The sequence below is a fragment of the Scyliorhinus torazame genome, chromosome 13 (genome assembly GCF_047496885.1).
Source record: "Scyliorhinus torazame isolate Kashiwa2021f chromosome 13, sScyTor2.1, whole genome shotgun sequence".
Taxonomy (NCBI): domain Eukaryota; kingdom Metazoa; phylum Chordata; class Chondrichthyes; order Carcharhiniformes; family Scyliorhinidae; genus Scyliorhinus; species Scyliorhinus torazame.
In genome coordinates, this window is record NC_092719.1 from 5,896,334 (window position 1) to 5,919,862 (window position 23,529).

General features: G+C 49.5%; 1 protein-coding gene across 13 annotated transcripts in view; it reads left to right on the forward strand.

The window, feature by feature from the left end:
* Window positions 1-23,529, forward strand: part of frmd4a (FERM domain containing 4A) — a 796,670-nt gene that overhangs the window by 634,366 nt on the left and 138,775 nt on the right. For all 13 annotated transcript variants that reach the window (XM_072470969.1, XM_072470973.1, XM_072470968.1 and 10 more), the window contains one exon: window positions 2,540-2,562. In XM_072470969.1, coding sequence (XP_072327070.1) covers window positions 2,540-2,562 — 23 coding nt within the window. The remainder of the gene's footprint in view (window positions 1-2,539; window positions 2,563-23,529) is intronic.

Sequence of the window (23,529 nt, forward strand, 5' to 3'; positions counted from 1 at the left end):
TGCCAATGTGTCCAGTTGCCAGGTTGGCACTGCCAGTGGCCGGGCCCTGGGGGGCTTTGCCCACGAGAGCGGGGGCTCCGAGGGACAAAAGGAGGTGGTTGGGTGATGGGGGAGGAGTCTGAAAGGGGGGGGTTGGGGTGTAGAGATTGGGGCAGCTATTCAAATTGGTGCCGCGATCTGCGGGGAGCCGGTCCTGCTAATGCAGGCAAGTGCCTAAGTGTGGCCTCCACGGGGAAAAACTCCCCCAGGCCCCCAAAAAAAAACGCAAAGTGCCGATGAATAGCGGGTCAATCTCGGCACTGCAGCCACTGAGAAACACCCAGCCAAACGTGCCCGGAAGCGGACTTAGAATTATTTCCACTGAATAGCACATACTATTATGTTTTTGTAATGTTTCAATCACAACCATTGACCACAAAGTAAACAATTGAATGTTCTGTACTTGGGACCAGTGAGTTCGAGCTGCAGCTACTCCTTGTTCTCAATGTAAATCCCAGAACACCAAATGCTCAGGGTTTGGTGGACAATACTGAGTATCACAGCAAGAAGCCTGAGCGGACAGAGGCTCGTGGAGGCTCTCATAGAATCATAGAATTTACAGTGCAGAAGGAGGCCATTCGGCCCATCGAGTCTGCACCGGCTCTTGGAAAGAGCACCCTACCCAAGGTCCACACCTCCACCCTATCCCCATTACCCAGTAACCCCACCCAACACTAAGGGCAGTTTTGGACACTATGGGCAATTTAGCATGGCCAGTCCACCTAAACCGCACGTCTTTGGGCTGTGGGAGGAAACCGGAGCACCCGGAGGAAACCCACGCACACACGGGGAGAATGTGCAGACTCCGCACAGACAGTGACCTTGGCCAGGAATCGAATCTGGGACATTGGAGCTGTGAAGCAATTGTGCGATCCACAATGCTACCGTGCTGCCCCTATCACTGTTGTGATATTGCAGGAATTGTGACTGTTGTGATATTGCAGGAATTGTGACTGTTGTAATATTGCAGGAATTGCGAGTGATGTGATATTACAGGAATTGTGACTGTTGTAATATTGCAGGAATTGTGGCTGCTGTGATATTGCAGGAATTGTGACTGTTGGAATATTGCAAGAATTGTGACTTGTAATATTGCAAGAATTGTGACTTGTAATATTGCAGGAATTGTGAGTGTTGTGATATTGCAGGAATTGTGACTGTTGTAATATTGCAGGAATTGTGACTGTTGTGATATTACAGGAATTGTGACTGTTGTGATATTGCAGGAATTGTGACTGTTGTAATATTGCAGGAATTGTGACTGTTGTAATATTGCAGGAATTGTGACTGCTGTGATATTGCAGGAATTGTGAGTGTTGTGATATTGCAGGAATTGTGAGTGTTGTGATATTGCAGGAATTGTGACTGTTGTAATATTGCAGGAATTGTGACTGTTGTGATATTACAGGAATTGTGACTGTTGTAATATTGCAGGAATTGTGACTGCTGTGATATTGCAGGAATTGTGACTGTTGGAATATTGCAAGAATTGTGACTTGAAATATTGCAGGAATTGTGAGTGCTGTGATATTGCAGGAATTGTGACTGTTGTGATATTACAGGAATTGTGAGTGTTGTGATATTGCAGGAATTGTGACTGTTGTGATATTACAGGAATTGTGACTGTTGTAATATTGCAGGAATTGTGACTGTTGTGATATTACAGGAATTGTGACTTGTAATATTGCAGGAATTGTGACTGTTGTGATATTGCAGGAATTGTGACTGTTGTAATATTGCAGGAATTGTGACTGTTGTGATATTGCAGGAATTGTGACTGTTGTGATATTGCAGGAATTGTGAGTGTTGTGATATTGCAGGAATTGTGACTGTTGTGATATTGCAGGAATTGTGACTGTTGTAATATTGCAGGAATTGTGAGTGTTGTGATATTGCAGGAATTGTGACTGTTGTAATATTGCAGGACTTGTGACTGCTGTGATATTGCAGGAATTGTGACTGTTGGGATATTGCAAGAATTGTGACTTGTAATATTGCAAGAATTGTGACTAGTAATATTGCAGGAATTGTGAGTGTTGTGATATTGCATGAATTGTGAGTGTTGTGATATTGCAGGAATTGTGACTGTTGTAATATTGCAGGAATTGTGAGTGTTGTGATATTGCAGGAATTGTGACTGTTGTAATATTGCAGGAATTGTGACTGCTGTGATATTGCAGGAATTGTGACTGTTGGAATATTGCAAGAATTGTAACTTGTAATATTGCAAGAATTGTGACTTGTAATATTGCAGGAATTGTGAGTGTTATGATATTGCAGGAATTGTGACTGTTGTAATATTGCAGGAATTGTGACTGTTGTAATATTGCAGGAATTGTGACTGTTGTGATATTGCATGAATTGTGACTGTTGTAATAATGCAGGAATTGTGACTGTTGTAATATTGCAGGAATTGTGACTGTTGTAATATTGCCGGAATTGCATGGAAAAGCTTTGTGTTTCTAAACTCAACTAATGGTTTACTCTTTGTTTCTTGCAGGAAGCGAAAGGAGATTATTCAAGGTAAGTTTGGGCGAACTGCCTCCGTTCTGTTACTGCATTGTCACTATTTGCTGTTTGCCACAGAGAGCATGTACATAACGTCCTCATGTTTTCTGGGACTTTCTCAGAAAACTTTGGGTTAATGGGTCCACGTTTTCTCGATAGGGGGAATGAAGGAGCAATGAGTTCAGGGAACCCTGGATGTCTCGGACAATCCCAGGACTGGATAAGGAGAGAGAGGGAGGCTTTTAACAAGGCCAAAGGGAGAAATTCAACTGCAGCCCTAGAGGAATAGAGGAAGTGCAAGAGGGAACTTAAGAAAGCATTTAGAAGAGCAAAAAGGGGCATGACTTGCGAATAAGATTAGGGTGAACCCTAAGATATTTTATGAATACATTAAGGGCAAGAGGTTAACCAGGGAAAGAGTAGGGGCCAGGGAGGCAATCTGTGTGAAGCCGCAGGACATTGCTAGGGTGTTAGATGAATAGTTTTCATTGGTCTTCACTCAGGAGAAGGACGTAAGTACAGAACTCAGGAAAGGGGCCTGTGAGGACCTTGAGCAGTCTGACACAGGAAGTGAGGAGGTATTCGAAGCTTTGACAGGCTTAAAAATAGACAAGTCCCCAGGCCCGGATGAATTGCATCCCAGGATGCTGTGGGAGGCGAGGCAGGAAATTGCAAGTTTTTCATTCCTCCCTGGTCACTGGGGAAGTGCCAGAGGACTGGAGAACAGCTAGTGTTGTTCCACTTGTCAAGAAAGTTGTTAACGATAAACCAGGGAGTTACAGCACTGGGATGAGCAGTTAAAACACCATTTCATTCAACGGTATGGGACAAGTGCTGGTTAGCACGAGATTAGGGGTAGTTATTGTCAGTGCAAACTCAATGGACCGAAGGGCCTTTCCTGCGTTGTACAACTCTATGACTCTGTGACAGAGTACCACATAAAGGCTGGTGAACAAAACTGAGGCTAATGGAATAGGTAGATCATTGACGTAGGGATAAAAAAAATGACTAAGGATAGAAAACAGCAAATCTTGGTAAATAGTTATTTTTCAGACTGGAGGATGCTAGACAGTGGTGTTCCCCAAGGATCAGCGCGAGGATCACGGAGTTTTCTATATATAAATGACTTTGGTATTAGAACACTTGAGTAAAATGTCAAAATATGTCGGTGTTACTAAACTCAGTGGTGTAGCAGACGGTGAGGATGATACCTATCGAGTGCAACAGGATCCAGATAGGCAAGAACAGTGGGCAGCTGAATGACAGATGGAATTTAACACAGAGAAGTGAGAGGTGATGTATTTCAGCAGAAGGGAGAGACAATATAAACTTAATGGCACAATTCTAAAAAGTGTGCAGAGCTATAGGGGCATTGGGGGTTCATGTGCATCGATCTTTGGGCGTATTCAGAGAGTTGTTAACAAAGCTTATGGGACTTTGGGCTTCATAAATCTAAAAACAGGGAAGATATGCTGAACCTTTATAAAGCTCTGGTTAGGCCACAAGCTGAATATTGCACCTCGTTCTGATTTTCCCATGTCCACGAGAACTCAGGGTCTATAAACATAACTGTGAATTGAGAGTTACACTAACAATTAATTTAAGATTATCAGTTTGGCTCTCAATGTAGCTCATTTTCTCACACATAGGGTCCTGTCCTCTGCAAACAGAAAGAATACGGGCAGGCATTGCGTGTTTTTCAACTAAACAAAAGCCTGGGGGACAGCCATTTCCTGGTTCATTCCCCATGGCAATGCTTTTAACCAATTTGAGTCCATTTGTTTGGTTTTAATTTAAACAAAAACTTGCCGGTTAACTGTCCCCTGGTGCATTTGCAATAGCAACACCTGAGCCAATCAGAGTCCACTTTCGAACCAATCAGCACCCTTTTCTCCTGTAGTATAAATTGTTCTCCCCTTTGAGATTCGGGATTCTTGTTAGGTGTTTTTTAAAATATATTCACAAATTGTGAGTGTCGCTGGCAAGGCTGCATTTTTCGTCCATCCCTAACAGCACGAACTGGTAACCTGAGGAGAAACTGACAGCGATGAGAAATACGGGGCGGGATTCTCCGCTGCCCAACGCCGATATCATAATTGACGATCAGATGGAGAGTCCACTCAGATGGCCAAATCGGGGGCATCATCGCATCGCGCGGCACACCGTTGCAATGGTGTCGGGGCGTCATTGGCAGGCCCTCCCGCGATGCTCCGCCCTTGATGGACCGAGTTCCCGACCGCGCGGTTGACGTATGGTCTGAGCGGTCAGGAACCCGGCGTGGCGGCTGCGGACTGTGTCCAGCGCTGCCACACTCGGCCGGGATCCGTGCCACAGGCTGGGGGGGGGGGGGGGGGGGGGGCTTCCGCAAGGGCTGGTGGGGGGTGATCAGGGCGTGTCCTGTGGGGTTGGGTATGGCGGGTCGGGTCCACGCACAGCCAGAGCCATGTTGTACGGCGCAACTACTGCCAGTCGTCGCTGCGCGCATGCTCGGCGAGGGGCCCGGCCATTCTCCGGCTGTTTTCGGTGCGGGAGCCGGGACCAGGAGCCGCCGCTAGTCCCACACCGATCCCGGAATCGGTGAGGGTTTGCCGCCGATTTTGATGTTGTAAAATGCCCGCAAATTCTCCATTTCAGCTGGCACTCAGCCGCTGAAACGAATAATCCAGCCCAGGAGCTTTGGTGAATCGAGCGCGAGCTGACACACATGTGGAATATTATCAAAAATCACTTGCTGATTGATCTGTATCAAGCCAGGAACCCGAATCACAGCAGTATGAGGGGGGGGGGGGCCTGTTTCAGAGGCACAAACCTTACTCCTGCCGCCTAAGCTCTGTCCAATGGCTTGGACATGTCTTAATAACATAATTGCTCTTCTATCTACGGAACCTCCTCCCCCACCACAACAAAGTTCATTCTCACATTGCACGGTGTGAGAACAAAGGGACTGAAACGTTTTGACTTGGCAACAGCTCAGCTTGCGTTTTGGTGGAACTTGCAACAAAATCTACAGTCGAGTCACGTTGAATAAATTACAGGGGTTTGAGAGGGAAAGTTCAGAATCCTTCAAGCACTTGGCAAATTGTGTGCAAACCGGGTACACTTCAAGCAAAGAGCTCCACAAGCAACCGCATAAAACAAGTTCTAATTTTAATTAAAAACTGGAATGTAGCTTGTAAACGGCGCGAAATTGACCCTGTGAGCGGGAGGAATGCATGGAGCCAGTAAATTAAACAGAAACAAAAACGCCTGCCAAGAGCCACTCCGTTTAGTTTAACCCCACTGTGATATTTGTTTAAAGCCAATCTTAGGCTTTCAGGAAACAACAGTAGTGCGGTTCATTCAATGAATTTGTTTATTTGTGGAAGTGTTGTTTATTCATTTGGGGTTTGCGATGGTTCATCACTGGATTACCAAAATACGTGCCCGGCACAAGATTCCGAGGGAAGTGTTCCGATCCGATTTTATTGGCGGTCACTCAGCGGATGAACTTTTATCAGCGAAATGATTTCTGCAGCTCCTGTTGTGTCGTGTTTCTGAATCTAGGGGTGAGAGGCAAATCCCACGGCCCAGACCCCAGCCTGTGATGTATCCACAAGGCGGGGGGGGGGGTGTCTGCAGCAGAGATATGCCGTACATCTGTGTTCAGATCAGTGCATTGGTGAGAGAGGATCTTGGATCGGAAGATCAAGATGCAGAATGCGTTTTGGTCGATGGAAGGAACGGCGAGCGGCAGTAAACCTTGTGGGAGTTGTTCATAGGCCACCAAATAGCAGTGGTAATGTAGGGAATGTTATAAATCAGGAAATTAGAGCTGCCTGTAACAAGGGTGATGCAGTAATCAAGGGGGACTTTAATCTACAGAAAGACTGGGTAAACCTAATTAGCACTATCGCTGAGGAAGGCAAATTCCTCCAATGTATACGCAATGGTTTTCAGGAGCGGTATGTTATAATAATAACCTTTTATTGTCACAAGTATGAAGTGACTGTGAAAAGCCCCTAGTCGCCTCATTCCTCCGCCTGTTCAGGTAGGCTGGCACGGGAATTGAACCCGCGCTGCTGGCTTTGTTCTGCATTACAAACCAGCTGTCTAGCTCCCTGAGCAAAACTAAGATGTATGTTGAGGAACCAGCTCGGGAACGGGCTTTTTTACATCTAGTGTTGTGCAATGAGAAAGGGTTAATTAATCTTCTCTCTTGGGCAGTCCCTCAGTGTCGGGGGTGAGTTGATTCCGCTCCGAGGTGGTGGGTTCTGCGATGGTTGAATATTCCAATCCTGGACCTGCAGTCTCTGCCACAGGTTTGTCAGGTGGTGTTTGATGAGGTGGGTGGGTGGGACACTCTGGATTCTGCGCTCTCGTTCCGCTGTTTCCGCTTGGCCTCCGCGTGCTCTCCCTGTGACGCTCGAGGTGATTGGTTTCTCCAGTGGATGCTTTTTCTCCAGCTGGTGCGTTCTAAGGCACCGATTCCCACGTGTCGGTGGGGATGTTGCTTTATTTAGGGAGGCTTTCAGAGTGCCCTTGTGGTGTTTCCTCTGCCCTCCTAGTGATCGCTTGCCATTGCGGAGCTCGGAGGAGAGCACTTGTTTCGGGAGTCTTTTCTTGGGCATGTGGACAATGTGGCCCGCTCATCGCAGCTGGTCGAGCATGACCAGTGCCTCGATACTGGGGATGTTGGCCTGGAGAGGATGCTCACGTTGGTACGCCGATCCTGCCAGTCGATTTACAGGATTTGGGGCAGGCAGATATCTCTCCAAGGATTTGAGGTTCCTGCCGTACATTGTCCATGTTTCTGTTGGATACATTGGGATGGGGACCATGGTTGCTCTGTCGACCATGAGCTTTGAGGTCTCTTGCTTCGAACACTCTGGGCGGGATTGTCCGTTGGCCAACGTCAATATCATAATCAGCAATCGGGCGGAGAATTCATTCCAATGCCCAATTCGGGGCCGCCGCCGGTTTGACCCAGCCCTGCTCTGCCCCCTTGAAAGTGCTGTAACCACGTCGCACACCGTACGTCGTTGCAAGCCGTTGGCGCGTCATCGGAAAGCCGTCCTGCGACACTGTGCTTCTGATGGGTCGAGTTCCCGACCGCGTGGTTGGCGCATGGTCTGCGCGGTCGGGAACCCGGCGTGGCAGCTACGGACTGTGTCCAGCGCAGCCACACCCGGCCGGGATCCATGCCGCTGGCCGGAGGGGACTTCCGCGAGGGATGGGGGGATCTGGTGGGGGGGGAGGGGGGGGGGCCAAGGAGTGGCCTGTGGGGTCGCATTTGGCGGGTCGGGTCCATGTTGTTCGGCGCGACTGCTGCAGGTCGTCAGGTGTGCGCATGCGCAGCCATGGAGCCGCCCGTTTTCACCGCGGGAGCCGGGAGTTTTACCCAGTCCCGCTGTTAGCCCCTCACCAGTCCCAGAATCAGTGAAGGTTTGTCGCCGATTTTGGAATCGTAAAACGCCCGCGAATTGTCCGCTTCAGCCAGCCGTAGCCGCTGAAATGGAGAATCCAGCCCTCTGTTCCTCAGGCTTCCGGAGACTGCACTGGCACATTGGAATCCATGCTGGACTCCGTTGTCAATGTCTGCTCGCACCGAGAGGAGGCTCCCGAGGTCTGGGAAACGATCCATAGATTTTCCAAAGGCTCACTGTGGGCGATATTCTCCCGAAACTGCGCGATGTCCGCCGACTGGCGCCCAAAACGGCGCCAATCAGACGGGCATCGCGCCGCCCCAAAGGTGCGGAATGCTCCGCATCTTTGGGGGCCGAGCCCCAACATTGAGGGGCTAGGCCGACGCCGGAGGAATTTCCGCCCCGCCAGCTGGCGGAAACGGCCTTTGTTGCCCCGCCAGCTGGCGCGGAAATGACATCTCCGGGCGGCGCATGCGCGGGAGCGTCAGCGGCCGCTGACAGTTTCCCACGGATGCGCAGTGGAGGGAGTCTCTTCCGCCTCCGCCATGGTGGAGACCGTGGCGGAGGCGGAAGGGAAAGAGTGCCCCCACGGCACAGGCCTGCCCGCGGATCGTTGGGCCCCGATTGCGGGCCAGGCCACCGTGGGGGCACCCCCCGGGGCCAGATTGCCCCGCGCCCCCCCCAGGACCCCGGAGCCCGCCCACGCCGCCTTGTCCCGCCGGTAAGGTAGGTGGTTCAATTTACGCCGGCGGGACAGGCAATTTATCGGCGGGACTTCGGCCCATCCGGGCCGGAGAATCGAGCGGTGGGGCCCGCCAACCGGCGCGGCGCGATTCCCGCCCCCGCCGAATCTCCGGTGCCGGAAACTTCGGCAACCGGTGGGGGCGGGATTCACGCCAGCCCCCGGCGATTCTCCGACCCGGCGGGGGGTCGGAGAATCTCGCCCTGTGTTTCTTGTTGTTTGGGGAGGGTGGTTTTGTGTGGCAGGAGCGGGCTGATGGAGAACCTATGTTTTCTGCATGTTTAGTCCGAGACCCAGTCTCTCAGATGCCTCGGTGAATGCTTTGATGATGGTTTGTAGCTCGGCCTCCGAGTGTGCGCATACACAGGCAGCGTCTGCGTTCTGCAGCTCGATGACAGAGGCTGGGACGGTCTTGGTTCTGGCCTTCAGGCGTCGGAGTTTGAACAGTTTCCCGCTTGTCCGGTAGGTTAGCTCCACTCCAGCGAGGGGCTTCAGGGTGACGGAGTGGAGTGTTGCTGTGAGGAAGATGGAGAACAGCGTTGAGCTGATGACGCGGCCCTGTTTGACCCCAGTTTGCACATGTATCGGGTCGGTGGCGGTTCCGTTGGTGAGGATCGGGGCTTGCATGTCACCGTCGAGCAGGCCGAGATTTCTGAGGGCAGCCAAATTTGAAGAGGACTCTGCTCAGTCCCTCACGGTTGACCGAGTCGAAGGCCTTTGCGAGATCGAAGAAGGCCGTGTACAGAGGTTAATGCTGCTCCCTGCACTTTTCCTGGATTTGCCATGTGCTGAAGATCATGTCCATTGAGCCTCCTAATGGGCGGAAGCCGCACTGAGACTCAGGGAGGAGCTCTTCAGCCACTGGGACGAGGTGCCGAGGAGAATTCTCGCGATGACCGTTCCCGTTGCGGAGCGGAGGGAAATCCCTCTGAAATTTCCGCAGTCGGAGCTGTTTCTTGAAGATGGACACAATTAAGATGTTTCTGAGATCCCCCAGCATGCTCTCTTCCTTCCAGACAAGGGTGATGAGGTTGTGGGTTCTTGTCGTGACTGCCTCTCCGCTGCATTTTAATACTTCCGCGGGGATTCTATCTGTGCCAGAGGCCTTGTTGTTTTTCAGCTGTCAGGTGGCTTTCTCGACCTCACGGCGAGCTGGGATTGGGCTGAGATGGTGGCGGATAGCATGTTGCGGGAGGGTGTCGAGGGCACTTGTGTCGAAGGCTGTGTGTTGGTTGAGGAGGTCCTCAAAGCGCTCTCTCCAGCGGCCATTGGCTGCCTCTCTGCATAATGTCATTGTGAAGGAGTTTCGGCGGCAGCGGTGCGCAGGGGCCTTCTGGGAGGTGAGTAGTGTATTTAAAAACCTTACCTTTACAGGAGCAGCCCTTTGGATTTCGGCGGCAGCGGTGCGCAGGGGCCTTCTGGGAGGTGAGTAGTGTATTTAAAAACCTTACCTTTACAGGAGCAGCCCGTCGGATTTCGGCGGCAGCGGTGCGCAGGGGCCTTCTGGGAGGTGAGTACTTACTTTAAAAAGCCTTACCTTTACAGGAGCAGCCCTTTGGATTTCAGCGGCAGCGGTGCGCAGGGGCCTTCTGGGAGGTGAGTAGTGTATTTAAAAAGCTCTTACCTTTACAGGAGCAGGCTTTTGGATTTTGGCGGCAGCGGTGCGCAGGGGCCTTCTGGGAGGTGAGTAGTGAGTTTAAAAAGCCTTGCCTGGTCCCGTGTCTGTTCTTCTTTTCTGTTTTATTTGTTTTTATATAAGGCGGGAACCGGAAGTTCGACCCGCGGACCTCTGGGAAGTCCCCCCCCACCCCCCCAACTAATAAATTCTGGTGGAGAGGAAACCCGAGACACTACACGTGTAGTGTCTCCCACCCGCCCTCCTCCTCTAACTTAATAATAAGACCCATTGGTGTAAGGTAAGTGCCATATTATATTATTATATTATTAGCATTGTGCAGGTCAAGGATCGGAGGTGGAGGAGCAGTCTCTGTCAGCGAGAGAACCTGAGAACATCTCAGACACTAAGAAGGTAAGTAAGTGATTTTTACTTTTATACCTTTTTTCAAATTGTGTGTGTCGGGGGAAACTGAAGTGGCATCACAGAAAAGCTGTGGCCAGAGTGGCTGGTTGGGATTCTAACCTAAATTTTAAAAAAATTGAGTATTTGGGAACTAATTAAACATAATAACTTAATTATAATTTAGAGGATATCTAAGCCAGAGATCGGAGAGTATTATAGTTAGCTATCGCATTTCTATTAGAAATCTAGTGCTAGGAAACAGATAGTTGACAGTAACTTTGAAATTTAAAAAAAAAAGTATTTAAAAAAAAAGACAAATTTTAATTAATTGACGCAATGTCAGTTAGAGGGGTGCTGTGCTCTGACTGTGAGATGTGGCAGGTCCGGGAGGCTTCCAGCGTCCCGGATGGCTTCATCTGCAGAAAGTGCACCCAACTGGAGCTCCTCACAGACCGCATGGTTCGGTTGGAGCAGCAATTGGATGCACTTAGGAGCATGCAGGTGGCGGAAAGTGTCATAGATCGCAGTTATGTAAATGTGGTCACACCCAAGGTGCAGGCAGAGAAATGGGTGACCACCAGAAAGGGCAGGCAGTCAGTGCAGGAATCCCCTGTGGTTGTCCCCCTCTCGAACAGATATACCCCTTTGGATACTGTCGGGGGGGATAGCCTATCAGGGGAAAACAGCAGCAGCCAGAGCAGTGGCACCACGGCTGGCTCTGATGTTCAGAAGGGAGGGTCAAAGCGCAGAAGAGTAATAGTAATAGGGGACTCTATAGTCAGGGGCACAGATAGGCACTTCTCTGGACGTGAAAGAGACTCCAGGATGGTATGTTGCCTCCCTGGTGCCAGGGTCCAGGATGTCTCCGAACGGGTAGAGGGAATCCTCAAGGGGGAGGGCAAACAGGCAGAGGTCGTTGTACATATTGGTACTAACGACATAGGCAGGAAGGGGCATGAGGTCCTGCAGCAGGAGTTCAGGGAGCTAGGCAGAAAGTTAAAAGACAGGACCTCGAGGGTTGTAATCTCGGGATTACTCCCTGTGCCACGTGCCAGTGAGGCTAGAAATAGGAAGATAGAGCAGATAAACACGTGGCTAAACAGCTGGTGTAGGAGGGAGGGTTTCCATTATCTGGACCACTGGGAGCTCTTCCGGGGCAGGTGTGACCTGTATAAGAAGGACGGGTTGCATCTAAACCGGAGAGGCATAAATATCCTGGCCGCGAGGTTTGCTAGTGTCACACGGGAGGGTTTAAACTAGTATGGCAGGGGGGTGGGCACGGGAGCAATAGGTCAGAAGGTGAGAGCATTGAGGGAGAACTAGGGAATAGGGACAGTGTGGCTCTGAGGCAGAGCAGACGGGGAGAAGTTGCTGAACACAGCGGGTCTGGTGGCCTGAAGTGCATATGTTTTAATGCAAGGAGCATTACGGGTAAGGCAGATGAACTTAGAGCTTGGATTACTACTTGGAACTATGATGTTGTTGCCATTTCAGAGACCTGGTTGAGGGAAGGGCAGGATTGGCAGCTAAACGTTCCAGGATTTAGATGTTTCAGGCGGGATAGAGGGGGATGTAAAAGGGGAGGTGGAGTTGCGCTACTTGTTCGGGAGAATATCACAGCTATACTGCGAGAGGACACCTCAGAGGGCAGTGAGGCTGTATGGGTAGAGATCAGGAATAAGAAGGGTGCAGTCACAATGTTGGGGGTATACTACAGGCCTCCCAACAGCCAGCGGGAGATAGAGGAGCAGATAGGTAGACAGATTTTGGAAAAGAGTAAAAACAACAGGGTTGTGGTGATGGGAGACTTCAACTTCCCCAATATTGACTGGGACTCACTTAGTGCCAGGGGCTTAGACGGGGCGGAGTTTGTAAGGAGCATCCAGGAGGGCTTCTTAAAACAACATGTAGACAGTCCAACTAGGGAAGGGGCGGTACTGGACCTGGTATTGGGGAATGAGCCCGGCCAGGTGGTAGATGTTTCAGTAGGGGAGCATTTCGGTAACAGTGACCACAATTCAGTAAGTTTTAAAGTACTGGTGGACAAGGATAAGAGTGGTCCGAGGATGAATGTGCTAAATTGGGGGAAGGCTAATTATAACAATATTAGGCGGGAACTGAAGAACATAGATTGGGGGCGGATGTTTGAGGGCAAATCAACATCTGACATGTGGGAGGCTTTCAAGTGTCAGTTGAAAGGAATACAGGACCGGCATGTTCCTGTGAGGAAGAAAGATAAATACGGCAATTTTCGGGAACCTTGGATGACGAGTGATATTGTAGGCCTCGTCAAAAAGAAAAAGGAGGCATTTGTCAGGGCTAAAAGGCTGGGAACAGACGAAGCCTGTGTGGCATATAAGGAAAGTAGGAAGGAACTTAAGCAAGGAGTCAGGAGGGCTAGAAGGGGTCACGAAAAGTCATTAGCAAATAGGGTTAAGGAAAATCCCAAGGCTTTTTACACGTACATAAAAAGCAAGAGGGTAGCCAGGGAAAGGGTTGGCCCACTGAAGGATAGGCAAGGGAATCTATGTGTGGAGCCAGAGGAAATGGGCGAGGTACTAAATGAATACTTTGCATCAGTATTCACCAAAGAGAAGGAATTGGTAGATGTTGAGTCTGGAGAAGGGGGTGTAGATAGCCTGGGTCACATTGTGATCCAAAAAGACGAGGTGTTGGGTGTCTTAAAAAATATTAAGGTAGATAAGTCCCCAGGGCCTGATGGGATCTACCCCAGAATACTGAAGGAGGCTGGAGAGGAAATTGCTGAGGCCTTGACAGAAATCTTTGGATCCTCGCTGTCTTCAGGGGATGTCCCGGAGGACTGGAGAATAGCCAATGTTGTTCCTCTGTTTAAGAAGGGTAGCAAGGATAATCCCGGGAACTACAGGCCGGTGAGCCTTACGTCAGTGGTAGGGAAATTACTGGAGAGAATTCTTAGAGACAGGATCTACTCCCATTTGGAAGCAAATGGACGTATTAGTGAGAGGCAGCACGGTTTTGTGAAGGGGAGGTCGTGTCTCACTAACTTGATAGAGTTTTTCGAGGAGGTCACTAAGATGATTGATGCAGGTAGGGCAGTAGATGTTGTCTATATGGACTTCAGTAAGGCCTTTGACAAGGTCCCTCATGGTAGACTAGTACAAAAGGTGAAGTCACACGGGATCAGGGGTGAACTGGCAAGGTGGATACAGAACTGGCTAGGCCATAGAAGGCAGAGGGTAGCAATGGAGGGATGCTTTTCTAATTGGAGGGCTGTGACCAGTGGTGTTCCACAGGGATCAGTGCTGGGACCTTTGCTCTTTGTAGTATATATAAATGATTTGGAGGAAAATGTAACTGGTCTGATTAGTAAGTTTGCAGACGACACAAAGGTTGGTGGAATTGCGGATAGCGATGAGGACTGTCTGAGGATACAGCAGGATTTAGATTGTCTGGAGACTTGGGCGGAGAGATGGCAGATGGAGTTTAATCCGGACAAATGTGAGGTAATGCATTTTGGAAGGTCTAATGCAGGTAGGGAATATACAGTGAATGGTAGAACCCTCAAGAGTATTGAAAGTCAAAGAGATCTAGGAGTACAGGTCCACAGGTCATTGAAAGGGGCAACACAGGTGGAGAAGGTAGTCAAGAAGGCATACGGCATGCTGGCCTTCATTGGCCGGGGCATTGAGTATAAGAATTGGCAAGTCATGTTGCAGCTGTATAGAACCTTAGTTAGGCCACACTTGGAGTATAGTGTTCAATTCTGGTCGCCACACTACCAGAAGGATGTGGAGGCTTTAGAGAGGGTGCAGAAGAGATTTACCAGAATGTTGCCTGGTATGGAGGGCATAAGCTATGAGGAGCGGTTGAATAAACTCGGTTTGTTCTCACTGGAACGAAGGAGGTTGAGGGGCGACCTGATAGAGGTATACAAAATTATGAGGGGCATAGACAGAGTGGATAGTCAGAGGCTTTTCCCCAGGGTAGAGGGGTCAATTACTAGGGGGCATAGGTTTAAGGTGAGAGGGGCAAGGTTTAGAGTAGATGTACGAGACAAGTTTTTTACGCAGAGGGTAGTGGGTACCTGGAACTCGCTACCGGCGGAGGTAGTGGAAGCAGGGACGATAGGGACATTTAAGGGGCACCTTGACAAATATATGAATAGGATGGGAATAGAAGGATACGGACCCAGGAAGGGTAGAAGATTGTAGTTTAGTCGGGCAGTATGGTCGGCACGGGCTTGGAGGGCCGAAGGGCCTGTTCCTGTGCTGTACATTTCTTTGTTCTTTGTTCTTTGTTGAGTCTTTAGGGAAGAGCGACGATAACATGATAGACGTTTACATGAAGTTTAAAAGTGATGCAGTTTAATCTGAAACGAGGGTGTTCACTCTAAACAGGGGAAGCTTTGTGGGACAAGTTGACTGGGGGAGGTTGGGAAAGATCAGATGGTAGACAGACAATGGGCAGCATTAAACAGTTAATACGTTGATTACAACAAATGTACATTCCTTTCAGGTTCAAAAATGCAGTCGGAAAAGTGATCAAGCCGTGACTGACATGAGAAGTTAAGGGTTCTATCAGATAAAAGGACGATGTGTAGAAAGTTGCCAAGAAAGTAGCAAGTCTGAGGATTGGGAGCATTTTAAAATTCAGCGAATGAAAACCAAGAAATTGATAAAGAATGAGAAAATAGGAGATGGAATTAAACTAACGAGAAACAGACTGTCAAAGCTTCTGTAGGTTTGGAAAAGGAAAGACCAGTGTGGGCCGATTACAGGTAGAGCATTTCTAATGGGTAATAAGGAAATATCCGGGAATCGAACAAAACACTTTGGGCATGATTTAACCACAGCGTTGTGCTTGATGCGGATCGGTGCGCACCGGGTGAATAGCAGGAAAGGCCAAAATCGAGATTCGCGACAAACGTGAACCATTTTGCGATTCACCCGACCCGGTCTCGATGGCAAGTTCCGAACCTTGCCCAAACATGGCGAGCATGACGTTAACCCTCATTGGCATTCATTTCAATCGCGTTAGCGAGATCGAAGTCAAATGCAGCGGCCTCCGCGAATTACGCAGCTCGCCAGCGAGACATCACACGACCGTTGTTTCGTACTCCTTTTCACAAGCATGAAGCTGGCGCCGAGGGGACTGAGTTAGTGCCGGGAAGCTGAGGTGGGAGCCTGGCGAATCAGACGGCAAGGGAGGCAGTGACGGCGAGAAGCTCGTGGGGTTCATTTTTGGCACAAAGTGCCGTTCAATACGGGCTGCGATTTCGCCAACGCCAGGCGTGGAGAGACACCACACCAGTCGCACCCAAAATGACACTTAGAAATGTTTCCGTTGAATCCCGCCCTTTGTGCCTGTTCTCACAAGAAACTTCCCTGAAATATTGGGAAGCCGGGAGCGAGTGAGATTGAGGAGCCGGAAGAAATGAGTGTGCGTGAAAATGTAGTGCTGGAGAAATTACCGAGGCTGAAAGTTGATAATTCCCCTGAATCTGATGCTCCACATCCCCGAGTGTTGGACAAGGAGGCTGTGGAAATTCTGGATATTTTGGTGGTCATCTTTCAAAATTCGATATATTCTGAAATGGTTGCTGCAGATACAAGGAAGCAAATGTAACCACATTTGAAATGAGGGAGAGAGAAAACAGGTGTAGGTACACCCACAGTGCTGTTAGGGAGGGAGTGCCAGGATCTTGACCCAGTGACAGTGAAGGAACGGCCGATATATTTACAAGTCAGGATGGTGAGTGGCTTGGAGGGGAACCTCCAGGTGGTCCTTTTTCTAAACACTCTTCTATTGCCTCCTTTACAATGGTAATGCCATTGAATGTCATGTGGAAATGATTAGGTTATCTCTTGTAGGAGATGTTTTATTGCCTGGCAGTTGTGTGGCGCGAATGTTACTTGCCACCTATCAACACAAGCTCGTCCAAACCCCTGATCCCTACCACCTCGAGGGATGAGGGCAGGAGGTGCAGCGGAACACCACCACCTCCAAGTCCCCTCCAAGCCAAAGAGCATCCTGACTGGGTCAAAATCCTGGAGCTCCCTCCCTAACAGCATGGTATGTGTACCTACACCACATGGACTGCAGCGATTTAAGACGGCACCTCACCACCACCTTCTCACATAACTGTGACTCTTAAGAAGCAACAGCACTTTAGATCTTCCTGCCTCCAGTCCATGTGTGACAAGGGATGAGAGAAAGCTGCATATGATTGGTTGCAGTCCTGCCCTCTATTCTGTTAGTTGTGAACGGCTCCAATGACCTGATTGATCGATACCCACATTGCCACTGGAAAAAAGGTAGCAGATTAGCCATGATTTTGTTGAATGGTGGTGGAGGGGTGGAATGTTGAAGGGGTTAATCAAGCGGGGCTGCTTTGTCCTGGACGGTGTTGAGCTTCCCGAGTGTTGTTGGAGCTGCGCTCATCCAGGCAAGTGGGGAGTATTCCATCACTCTCCTGACTTGTGCCTTGGAGATGGTGGACAGGCTTTGGGGAGTCAAATACAAACAACCTGATACACGGATAGAGAAAGCTGAGAAAGACCATTCAGCCCATCACCTCTGATCCGTCTCTCAATGCAATCATGGGCGAAATTATCCCCCAACGGCGCGATGTCCGCCGACTGGCGCCAAAAACGGCGCCAATCAGACGGGCATCACGCCGGCCCAAAGGTGCGGAATGCTCCGCATCTTTGGGGGCCGAGCCCCAACATTGAGGGGCTAGGCCGGCGCCGGAGGGATTTCCGCCCCGCCAGCTGGCGGAAATGGCATTTGTTGCCCCGCCAGCTGGCGCGGAAATGCGGCGCATGCGGGGGAGCCTCAGCAGCCGCCGACAGTTTCCCGCGCATGCGCAGTGGGGAGAGTCACTTCCTCCTCCGCCATGGTGGAGGCCGTGGCGGAGGCGGAAGGGAAAGAGTGCCCCCACGGCACAGGCCCGCCCGCGGATCGGTGGGCCGCGATCGCGGGCCAGGCCACCGTGGGGGCACCCCCCGGGGTCAGATCGCCCCGCGCCCCCCCCCCCCCAGGACCCCGGAGCCCGCCCACGCCGCCTGGTCCCGCCGGTAAATACCAGCTTTGATTTACGCCGGCGGGACAGGCAATTTCTGGGCGGGACTTCGGCCCATCCAGGCCGGAGAATTGAGCGGGGGGTCCCGCCAACCGGCGCGGCCCGATTCCTGCCCCCGCCCAATCTCCGGTACCGTCGGCGGGGGCGAGATTCACGGCGGCCAACGGCCATTCTCCGACCCGGCGGGGGGTTTGGAGAATCACGCCCCATGTCTGATCTGACAGTTGACAGCTGATCTGAATGAAGGATAAACTTCCCACCCCAATCCTGCTCCCTCTCCACCAGAGGTGCTGGAATTGAAGTGCAGCGATATCCCACACTTGTGGCAAATGAAGGCCGGAGGAACGGGGACAGTTCAGTGGGACCTCTCGGTTTTAAATAGCTGTTGTTAATCATTTCCCTATCACAGTAAACAACAGACACACATTTCGGTTAGTATTATTACAAAGGGGATGTGTTGGCATCATGCCTGATAATTTAAGGTTTTACAAAGTCTCATGTTGTAATGAACAAAGTCAGGTGAATTTCCTTTCTAATAAGCCCGATCGCACCTACTTCCCGAGTCACTAGCCACAATATCGTTTCAATTGGAGGTCCATATAAGTTTTGGTCATTTGGACAGATTATGGAACATGCTCCTCGCAAAGCTGCTCAATGGGGCTGGTTTAGCTCAGCGGGCTAAACAGCTGGCTTGTAAAGCAGAGCAAGGCCAGCAGCGTGGGTTCAATTCCCATACCAGCCTCCCCGAACAGGCGCCGGAATGTGGCGACTAGGGGCTTTTCACAGTATCTTCATTGAAGCCTATTTGTGACAATAAGCGATTTTCATTTCAATGTATTTGATTTTATCGAGATGTTTCTATTTTACCAGCGTTAAGGGATATGGAGATAGACCGGCAAGGTGGAGTCGAGGGAGAAGATTAGCCATGATCTTTTTGAATGGCAGAGCAGGCTCGAGGGGCTGAATGGCCTACTCCTAGCCCTATTTCTTAAGCTCTTCTTTTGAGCTTCTATTTGTACACGTTAAGCCTGAATTCCTGTAATATATATCCAAAATTTCTGATTGCCGGCTTCGTGACTGAGGTGGTATTGCAGGAAGATTTACGACACTTAACAACCAGTACCTTCTGACAACTGAAGTGTTGTGTCGAGCTCAGAACATCCATTGCAAAAAGCCTTTGCTGTTTCGGATCCTCAGAATATCCTTCATAGAGACCAGGGGCGACATTCTCCGAACCCCGCCGGGCGATCTGGCCCCGGGGGGTGCCCCCACGGTGGCCTGGCCCGCGATCGGGGCCCACCAATCCGCGGGCGGGCCTGTGCCGTGGGGGCACTCTTTCCCTTCCGTCTCCGCCACGGTCTCCACCATGGCGGAGGCGGAAGAGACTCCCTCCACTGCGCATGCGCGGGAAACTGTCAACGGCCGCTGACGCTCCCGCGCATGCGCCGCCCGGAGATGTCATTTCCGCGCCAGCTGGCGGGGCACGAAAGGCCTTTTCCGCCAGCTGGCGGGGCGGAAATTCCTCCGGCGTCGGCCTATCCCCTCAAGGTTGGGCCTCGGCCCCCAAAGATGCGGAGCATTCCGCACCTTTGGGGCGGCGCGCTGCCCGTCTGATTGGCACCGTTTTGGGCGCCAGTCGGCGGACATCGCGCCGTTTCCGGAGAATTTCACCCCTGAGTCTTTTCAATATCTGGAGCATTCGGCATAAGAAATCTTCTGTACGTGTCACCCAAGTGTTTGCTGATTCTGTCATCGGGATCACGCAGTGCACACCCCCGGTGTTCACAGAGTAATAACAATCTTTATTAGTGTCACAAATAGGCTTACCTAAACGCTGCAATGAAGTTACTGTGAAAATCCCCTAGTCGCCACACTCCGGCGCCTGTTCGGGTACACTGAGGGAGAATTCAGAATGTCCAATTCACCTAACAGCACGTCTTTCGGGACTTGTGGGAGGAAACCGGAGCATCCGGAGGAAACCCACGCAGACACAGGGAGAACGTGCAGACTCCACACAGACAGTGACCCAAGACGGTCGTGACGGGGAGAACGTGCAGACTCCGCACAGACAGTGACCCAAGCCAGGGCAGCACGGTAGCATTGTGGATAGCACAATTGCTTCACAGCTCCAGGGTCCCAGGTTCGATTCCCGGCTTGGGTCACTGTCTGTGCCAAGTCTGCACGTTCTCCCCGTGTCTGCGTGGGTTTCCTCCGGTGGCTCCGGTTTCCTCCCACAGTCCAAAGATGTGCGGGTTCGGTGGATTGGCCATGCTAAATTGCCCATAGTGTCCAAAATTGCACTTAGTGTTGGGTGGGGTTACTGGGTTCTGGGGATAGGGTGGAGGTGTGGACCTTGGGTAGGGTGCTCTTTCCAAGAGCTGGTGCAGACTCGATGGGTCGAATGGCCTCCTTCTGCACTGTAAATTATATGATAATCTATGAAGCCGGGAATCAAACCTGGGTCCCTAGTGCTGTGAAGCAACAGTGCTAACCACTGTGCTACCGTGCTGCTCATAAGGGTTTCAGTCACACATGTAGAAATACACAAATGTACAGATGCATATGTGTACACATCACCACATGTACAGATGCACACATGTCCATGTACAGACGCACACGTACACAGATATACAGACACACAAATGTACATATACATGCATTTACAGATACACACATGTACAGATAAAACAGAATGTAGTATTTTCAGACCAGTAAATTGGATCTGATGCCCTGTTTCACCCTGTTTGTTTTCTGTCGCATGGTTGATTGTAACCCTAGGCAGCGCTCATTCTGGACAGCACCAAAATCTGAGAGTTGTCGTCATGTGGTCGAGTACTCTGCTGAGATTGGAAACCGGGAACAGCTTCCTCCTGCTAAACACATGTGGTATCAGAGTGCAGCCCTATCATTAAGTCCACGTTTACTCTCTCATTATAAGTGTGTCTTTAATCATTGAATACAGTAGTATCTTGTTCCCTGCATTCATAAAAATCCCAAAATTGAGCAGTTTTCCTGCAATTAGATTTGGGAAAATTCACTGCAGCTAACTTTATGTGTGGGATCAATCAGTTCGAACTATCCGTACTAAAAGGTTGATTAACTCCAATGTTATTGTTTCCCCGAGTCAGATGGAAATCACAATTGCTTCGAAAGGAGGTGTAATTTGAAATTGTGCTGCGTGATATTTGTAGTGCATTTGAAAACAAACCCAGTTCAAACCTCCGCATTTTAACAAAGTAGTTACCCCATAAATCTGCTGTAAAAGGAATTTCTTGGATATTGTGTCTGGAATATCTGAATTTCCGAGTTTTAACAATCCCTTAGTTATACACCACAGTGTGAAGTAAATATCATAGAATTTCTACAGTGTAGAAGGAGGCCATTCGGCCCATCGAGTCTGAACCGGCCCTTGGAAAGAGCACCCTACCCAAGCACACGTCTCCACCCTATCCCCAAAACCCAGTAACCCCACCTAACCTTTTGTTCACTAAGGAGCAATTTTAAAATAATAATCGCTTACTGTCACAAGTAGGCTCCAATGAAGTTACTGTAAAATGCCCCTAGTCGCCACATTCCGGCGCCTGTTCGGTGAGGCCGGTACGGGAATTGAACCCGCGCTGCTGGCCTTGTTCTGCATTACAAGCCAGCTCTTTAGCCCACTGTGCTAAACCATCCCCAGATCACCATGGCCAATGCACCAAATCTGGACATCTTTGGACTGTGGGAGGAAGCCGGAGCACCCGGAGGAAACCCACGCCCACACGGGGAGGACGTGCAGACTCCGCACAGACAGTGACCCAAGGCTGGAATTGATCCAGGGTCGCTGGAGCTGTGAGGCAGCAGTGCTAACCACTGTGCCGCCCCCTATACCAGTTGGTTATGCTCAGTTGCTTTGTTTTCAGGTTCTGGGCCAGTTTGTGAGACGTATATCTTATTGTTGGTTAAAAGGCGGGCATCATGTTTAGGAAACTTCTGTTTCCACTCGCACTATCACAGTACACAAGCTGGCTCATGTGATAGAAATTCACTTGAATAGTCACGGGTCTGCTTATTAAACGGGAAAGATGAAAATATGGTGATATATCTTTTGAGTTCAAAGTATTTAAGTCCCATAGGATTTGTCTCAAACCACATCTTACATTTAGGAAAAGCCTCTTTGTAAAACTCGGTCGATTACAACATTTGGAAGAAGCAGATACGTTGCACAGCGTTTGAGTTGACGAGATTGGCTCGCCTGTAATTCTGCACAGTTCCTGTGGATACAGATCAATTGGCAGCACTGCCTCTATTTTCATGTCGTGTCAGACTAAAAATACAATCATGCTTCCCAGAAAAGTAATCTTTGGAGAGTGGACTGCTGAAGGAAGCCATTTGAAGTAATTTCATGTTCTCGATGTTGAGCTGGAGAGAGGTGAACAGCCCACATACGGTATCCATGGTTCAAAATTAAATATGGAGAGTCAAGTCCCCTGTGTCTTTGCTAACACAGCAGAGCCCAGTGTCCCGTCAATTTAAAACAACAGCCATGGAGACCTAAGAGAGAATCAATCGGCAAAATAAATAAGGCCTTCGAATAACTGAGATCATGTGTAGGTGTAGACTGAGCTGAGGAGGTACCCCACGGGACGGCATCGTTCCTGGGGTAAGGATTGAACACGGCTGAAAAGATAGATGTTTACTGTGGAGTTATACTTAATTATCATTGAAGACGGGTGAGTTTTTCAGAAGAATCTGCCTTTAGATTAAGTGCATAACTTTTATATTCGCTCATGGGGTGTAGGCATCGCTGGGCCAGCATTTATTGCACGTCCCTCATTGCCTTTGAACTAAGTGGCTTACGGGGGCCACTTCAGAGGATGTTTAAGAGTCAACCACATTGGTTTGGTCTGGAGTCACATGTAGGCCAGACGGGGAAGGACGGCAGATTAAGTGGATGAGTCGATGGTCGATCGATTATAAATTCTCTGTGAAGTTGATACGCCACGTGGTCATTCCATGTTCCGCACTTATTTTTCATGTTATAACAGCCCATCGCAGTCTGGCATTCAAAAGGTAAACAATTCAATATTCTTAAGTACAACTCTCACCTAATGGATTAAAAATAGTTTGAAACATTTTGAACCCAGGACATATTGATTTAGGACAAAGCAAGTCACAACGGCTATCATTCGACGCCTTCCTTTACCAGTAGTTAATTGAGTACGTCCAAAAATTAAAAGGGGCGCTTTTTCGTTATAGTGCAAACGTGGACAATGAAAGTGAAATTTGTTTCTTAGTAAAGGTTTTCCTCAGTCAACAGATGAAAAGAGAATGGTCCGAAAACCTTTATTGATAATATATGAAATGTTTTGTTTATTTACAATTTATTTAGATAGAACATTCCCTTCACGAGCGAGCCCATTAGTGAAAGCATCTTTTTGAAGGGATTGATATCTTTGATAACACTGATGCAATCATCATTGGCTGTAACCCATAGCAGGCTATCAGCCCAGTCCCAGGAAGTCATGAATATTTTAGTTTCCAGTGAAGCCAGTTGCCATTATCAGGAAATGATGGAGATATAGCCAGCAGATATAACAACGATGGGGACATCCGGTGACAAACTACCGTTACTCAAATCACAGCATCATTTCGTCACTCAGTCGGTCTTTGCCCCTTTCCCCACTGAGGGCCCCCCCCCCATGCAGGTTGATTTATGCATTGTTAAAGAATAAATCCCGCCCTAATACTTCCATCAAAAGTGCCTCTTGGATTT